At 45.0% G+C, this 6,000-nt stretch overlaps 1 protein-coding gene across 2 annotated transcripts in view; it reads right to left on the reverse strand.

The window, feature by feature from the left end:
• The window catches only part of CAMK4 (calcium/calmodulin-dependent protein kinase IV), a 272,932-nt gene extending 267,132 nt beyond the window's left edge, over nucleotides 1-5,800 (reverse strand). The window contains exons 1-2 of one of the 2 annotated variants that reach the window (XM_011989399.1): nucleotides 5,785-5,800; nucleotides 5,114-5,348 (exon numbers count right to left, since the gene is read on the reverse strand). In XM_011989399.1, the coding sequence (XP_011844789.1) occupies nucleotides 5,114-5,274 (161 nt within the window). In that variant the 5' untranslated portion in view covers nucleotides 5,275-5,348; nucleotides 5,785-5,800. Of the gene's footprint in view, nucleotides 1-5,113; nucleotides 5,664-5,784 lie in introns of those variants that run through there. The other variant, XM_011989397.1, reaches the window with a different exon arrangement.
• Nucleotides 5,801-6,000: the final 200 nt, after the last annotated feature.

Below are 6,000 nucleotides of genomic sequence, written 5' to 3' on the forward strand. Positions count from 1 at the left end.
GGAAAGAATCAGAGGCACAGAGAACAAGACAGGGACGGCACAAGCATATTTTTAATTCCTAGTTAGATAAAAAACCTACCACCTGCCAAGAGCTGAAGCTTCTGAGTGCAGTGTGTGTAGCAAGAGATCAGAAGCCAGCAGTATACCTATCCAGATAGGCTGTGGGGCCCTAAAGCATGGTGTCAGGGAAAAATCAAGGACCTAAGAAGCTCTAGCCACAAGAATGGTTTAGGAAATGGGTTGACCAAAAAAAAGGAGAATCTGTTTCTTCAGCAGCCATGCTGTGGACTGAATTGTGTCCCCTCAAAATGTACATGTTGAAGCCTTATTCCAACCCCAATATGATGGCATTTATAGGTGGGGCTTTTGGAAGGTAATTATGTTTAGTATGAGGTTATGCAGCTAAACGCCTCATCATGGGATGAGCATGCTTGTAAGAAGAGGCACCAGAGAGCTTGGTTTCTTTCTCTCTTCCCCTCTCTTTCTCTTTTCCTCTCTGCCTTCTGACGACACAGCAAGAAGGCAGCCATCTGCAAAACAGAGAGTCCTAACTGAGGAAATGCGTTGGCTGGGACCTTGATCTTGGACTTCCTAGCCTCCACAGCTGTGAGAAATATATGTCTGTTGTTTAAGCCACCCAGTCTAAGACATCTTGTTATATCAACCAGAGCCAAGAGCACTACGACAAGCTAAGAGCATTGGCTGAAGCACTTCTCTTAGAAAATGCAAACTTTCATGTTTCCTTATAGAAAGCATTTGCTCACCATGCCCTGGAGCCAGAATATGCATCACCATGTAGAATATACCACTTCTCAGCCTCTGAGTTCCTTTCCAACACAGCCCCTGGCACTCTTAGCCAGTTCAGATTACTGTGTGCCCAGTAGACCTTGGGGAGACACCAGAGTTTTTCCAAAATGTTTGGAAGGGGAAAATCAATAATGACCTGGAGGCAAAGATAGGAGAATTTTTCTCTACAGTGCTGTGCCAAAAGGTCACCCAATGTTGCCAATTGGTCTGCAGGGAATTTCTTTAAAAGACTCTGCCTCATAGCTTAATCTGTCACATACAGATTTATGGCCTAAAACAGCACTTTTCAAACTGAATCACAACCCATTAGTGGGATGTGAAATCACATGGGTTCAGCCAACTTTTTTAAATGAAATAGATGAAATCAAACAGCATATAACAGAAAATATTAAAGTGCATTGATGGTAATAAGAATAAACATTGTTTTATAAAATTGTCTCTGTTTTATACACACACACACACACACCCCTTACTATCGAAATTTATTTGGTTCCTAAACAATAATATATATAGCAAGGGATCCTATATAATTAGTTTGAGCTGACAAACAAATGTATTTAAAATTATAAAGGTATACACATAATTGTGTATACATAAATGTGTATATATAAATGTGACACAGAAATGTATTATTTAAAATTACATTGCAGGGGGGAGGAGTATATGCAAAGTCCCTAGCCTAAAGAAACTACAGTAAGTAGAATGGGAACCAAATTAAAAAAAAAAAAAAAAGGTTTCAAAATAGTTTAATACATTCTTCTCTTGTCCTAATTATCTTTCATTAGGTTTGGTTTCCTTGGATTTGTATGTCTGGGAATACATCTAGTTTTCTTATCAACTTTCTTTCAACATGGAACAACAGGGAGAAACTAAAGGTGGGACAACTGAAAACAGGACATGGGTTTGCATGCAGAGATGAAATCTGCACCACCGAACAGGCTGGGCCACTTCCTGTCATTCCATGTGCCAAACCACTGGGCGGGAGCTGGACCAGAGGCAGCTCCCTTCTCCCTCAGAAAAGCCTTTAAAATGCCAGTTTCTCAAATCACTGGGCAAAAGACCAACTGCTCTCGAGGATCTGGAGCCCTTAATAGGATCATGGCCAATTCGTATTTTTAAGCAGAGTTGAATGTGTGTATGTGTCATGATTTTTGTAAACTTTTTGACAAACTCTATGAACAAAACAGTGTCTTGAAATGTGATTTTAGGAAAATTACTTTGCCTGATACTTTTAATTAGCCCCTCTACCCTATACCCTCCCCATCAAAATTAAGTGATGACATCTGTCTTGGTGTCAATGGCTGCATGTGGATCAGTGCTGCCAGCACCTGCCTTTGCCAGCACTATTCAGGGGCTTCAGGTGGATATAGTCTTGGGAGTTTAGCTCACCTTGAGTTCCCAAACACATCCTCAGAGTGTATCGCCCCAATGGTCACAGTCCAATCTTCTTGCAATCAGGAGTCACTACTTTACAACAGACAATTGTAATGGAGGAGCCAACAAGTCACTAATTCTGGTGGAGATTGTCTAGTTCCTAGAGCTAACCATAACAGCAACACCACAAGCACTGTTCTCTTAGCATATTAATGACATCTGCATTACTAATGAATTAGAGTCACATTGGCAGGCGGATTTGGCCCAAGGCTGAGAGTAAAGGGTTGAAACTGATGACCTGAGTTCAACTCGATCTCTAGTGTAGGAAGGAAGAAAACTTTAATTACTCAGCCAGTATCTGTGATGATCATTCTGCTGCATTCTCTGGCTCTATCGATTCTTAATAATTATATCTGGAATAGTAGTTGCTTTATGTTTTAGGTTTACTTAAAAATTTCTGATAATGAAATACTTCTCAAAGTCTCAGCCAAACAGAGTAAGCATGCACCTCATGAATGCTGCCATCTACAGAGAACTTACCTAACAATACGCTTTACTGTTCACAAATAGAGCCTAAGTAAGACATTTTAGCTTTGATTGTTCCTCAACATAGTTTAATTCTGTGATCTTTTACAGTAATCAAAAGACTAGATAACAGAGCGAGAATCTTAGCAATGTATAGACAGAGGGTCTCTGACAGGATGGGCTTAACTTACGATTTTTCAACTTTTATGATGGTGGAAAAGTGATACCATTCAGTAGAAACCATACTTCAAATTTTGATCTTTTCCTGAGCTAGCAATACGTGGTAGGATGCTCTCTCTGATGCTGGGCAGCAGCCACCAGCCACAGCTCCCAGTTAACCACAGGAGGATAAACAACCGGAACTCTAAAGTGTTCCGTGTGTTGCCAGTGTTTTTTGAATATTGTGTTTTGTGTTTCATATCTCACCATGTCTACAAAATCCCATCTGTACGCAGTATTTAACAGTTACTATAAAATAGGCTTTATGTTAGATGATTTTGCCCGAATGTAGGTTAATATTAAGTGTTTCGAGCATGTTTCAGGTAGGCTAGGCTAAGCTACAATGTTTGTTAGCATAGGTGTAGTAAATGCATTTTCAATTTCAACTACAGTGTGCTTATTGGGACATAACACCTTCATAAATCGAGAAGTTTCTGTATAACTAATTAATATTTGTCCTCCAAAAATCTACTCCAACACGTAATTCTGAACTGAAAAATAAAAAACCCAAACTTCACATTTCTTAGTTTTTTTCAATGCAGGCTACCATCTCATAGAGGTATGCAACTGGCAGTTTATTTTTTTTCCCATTTCTCAAATTAAAGAGAATTTCTTGAGTTTCATGATGGTGAAGCTTATTCATAAAGACAAAGTGTGTGGCTAAGTCAGCCTATTTGAAGCATCTAGGGTTAATGTTACTCTGAAAACAGACGTGCTGCTGGGACAGTCCCTGCAGCAGCATCAGGCACTTCCTCTACTATACAGCAGTTTAGAAAACATCAAGTAAACAATTTTAAGTAGATCATCTCTTTACTCAGAGGTCTACATGGTTACACTGTCACGCATCATACAATTAGTAACAGGCAGGTTTTGGACCTTACAAAAATCGACATCATTGTCCTTTCATTTCCACCTACATATAGATCTTCAGATGAATACTGAAAAACTTGATCAAAAATGGACGTTTATGTATACATTATTCAGTGCTCAAATACTTCAAAACATTTTTAACAGTGACAAATTACCAAATTTTCATCAGAAGTTTGCCTATTTTACACATCTATATTCAATGAGCCTTCAATAGTAGTAGCAAATTGGGGGGAGAGTGGGCAGTGATCACTACATCTTCCCACTAAATACCAATATCCAGAATCCTGCTCTGAATCCTCCAGTGGCTTGAAAAAAATAAAAAGGCTATTAGCAAAACTATATCGAGCAAAAAGAGAATGGAAAATGAAATTGCAAAGAAGTAGTAAGTACAGAAGCTGCAACTTGTGAATCGTTGAAATTACATCTTCAGATTCCCTATACTAAAGAGCCTGGATCTAAAATAAGTGTTGAAAACAAATCTCCTTACCTATGGATAACAGGGAGAAAAGACGAAAAAAAGGAAGGGAAAGAAAACTATAATTTTCAATGGATACAAATACGAAAGCATATGGAATCATTCAGAAGGCCAAACTGCTAACTGTTTAGATCTTCAGAGGAGGGATAGGGGGCATACCTGCAATCCTAGGGAGATGGTCTGTTGCATATATAATTTAAATAAATCATTCCAGCCCATGAAAGAAGAGAAGCAGCAGCATTCTCACTAATTACCACTGCCTGGATCCCATATGCTGCTTTCTCTTTTAAAGCCACACTAGTTCATTATTCTGCCTTCAACTCTCTTAAATGATTCATTTCTTCCTTCACTCCTGAGCAGACTCTGCAGGGAAGCTAGTATTTAAGTTTAATTTCTAGTGTCACTTGCTTTGGAGAGCTTGACGAGGGGATGGAGGAAGAATCTAATTTAATAATTCTGTCTTGATTTGGAGGAGCACCCTCCGGCCCCCATCCCAAAAAATAACTAGACAAACAGGACCCTCTGGCAAGCTATAATCGTGAGCAAAGACATCAATTGGGAAAGCAGGGCCCACGTGCGGTGGGAGCTGTCACCCAAGGGAAGTGGCAGTCTGCGAGAAGGAGGGAGGGCTCATCCTACAGCTGCACCGGCCTAGGCGCTCTGGTGGGGTGGGAAGCACTCGAGCCGCACCTGAATGAAGGTTAGCTCTCTCCCAGACACTAACTAGGCGGGGAGAAAACGAAGGGCACGGAGGCAGGCTTCCGCACTCTCGGAGCCGTCGCTGCGAAAGGGACAACCCTGAGTGCACGCCGCGGGCTTCCCCAGCTGGAGCCCGCGCCTTACCGTCCCAGCTCCGACTCCACCTCGAAGAAATCGCTCAGCGCATCCCTGTTGGAGCCGTCGATCCAGTAATCCGGGACGAGGCTCGCGGTCCCCGGGGCCGCACTGGCGGTGACCGAAGAGCAGGACGAGGCGGAGCAGGAGGGCACCGTGACTTTGAGCATCTTCGCAGCGGGACTCCGGAAGCCGCCGCCGCCGCCGCCGCTGCCCGAGCGAGAAACCGGCCGCCAGCCGCCGCCTGCGAACGCAGGAGCGAGAGAGAGGCGGCGTCCTTCACGCGCGCACACGCCCACCGCCGCCGCCCGCGCTCTCAGGGACGGTGGGCGGGGAAGGGGGCGAGCAGCGGCGTGAGGGCGCGAGGGGGAACCCGGAGTCGCCGCCCGCCGGAGGGAGACGAGCGGCACAGCAGAGGAGAGAGGCTCCCTCCCCCTACCTAATTTCCTCCTCACCCGCCCTCCTCCCGCGCCAAGCCTTTCCCGCCGCCCTCCCTCTTTCCTTTCTCCCTCCCAGGCTGTGGCTGCCGCGGTGCCGGCTAGGGCGGCTCCGGATGCTGGAGCTTGGGGAAGGCACGAGGACCCGCGCATCATCCCACGCGCCCTGCCGCGGGGGCCGGAGCTGGAGGGAGACAGTGCGCAGCGGGACGCTGGCTATGGGATGGCGGGCGTCAGGCGCACCCTGGGAGCACCTGGGTCCGGGCGGCCCCGCCGGATAGCGAGAGAGGGACCTAGGTGGTGGTGGCGCAACTCATCCCTCCTTGAGCGCGTCTCCGTGGCGAGTCCCTCCCACCTAGCACCAGCTAACCAGCCATCCCTCTGTCAAAGCTTATATTGGTGGCTGGGGAGGGAGTCCTGTGGTCGCCGATCCCTCAGGGCTCCTTTGCCTGGACCCAG

The sequence above is a fragment of the Mandrillus leucophaeus genome, unplaced genomic scaffold, assembly GCF_000951045.1.
Source record: "Mandrillus leucophaeus isolate KB7577 unplaced genomic scaffold, Mleu.le_1.0 Scaffold352, whole genome shotgun sequence".
Taxonomy (NCBI): domain Eukaryota; kingdom Metazoa; phylum Chordata; class Mammalia; order Primates; family Cercopithecidae; genus Mandrillus; species Mandrillus leucophaeus.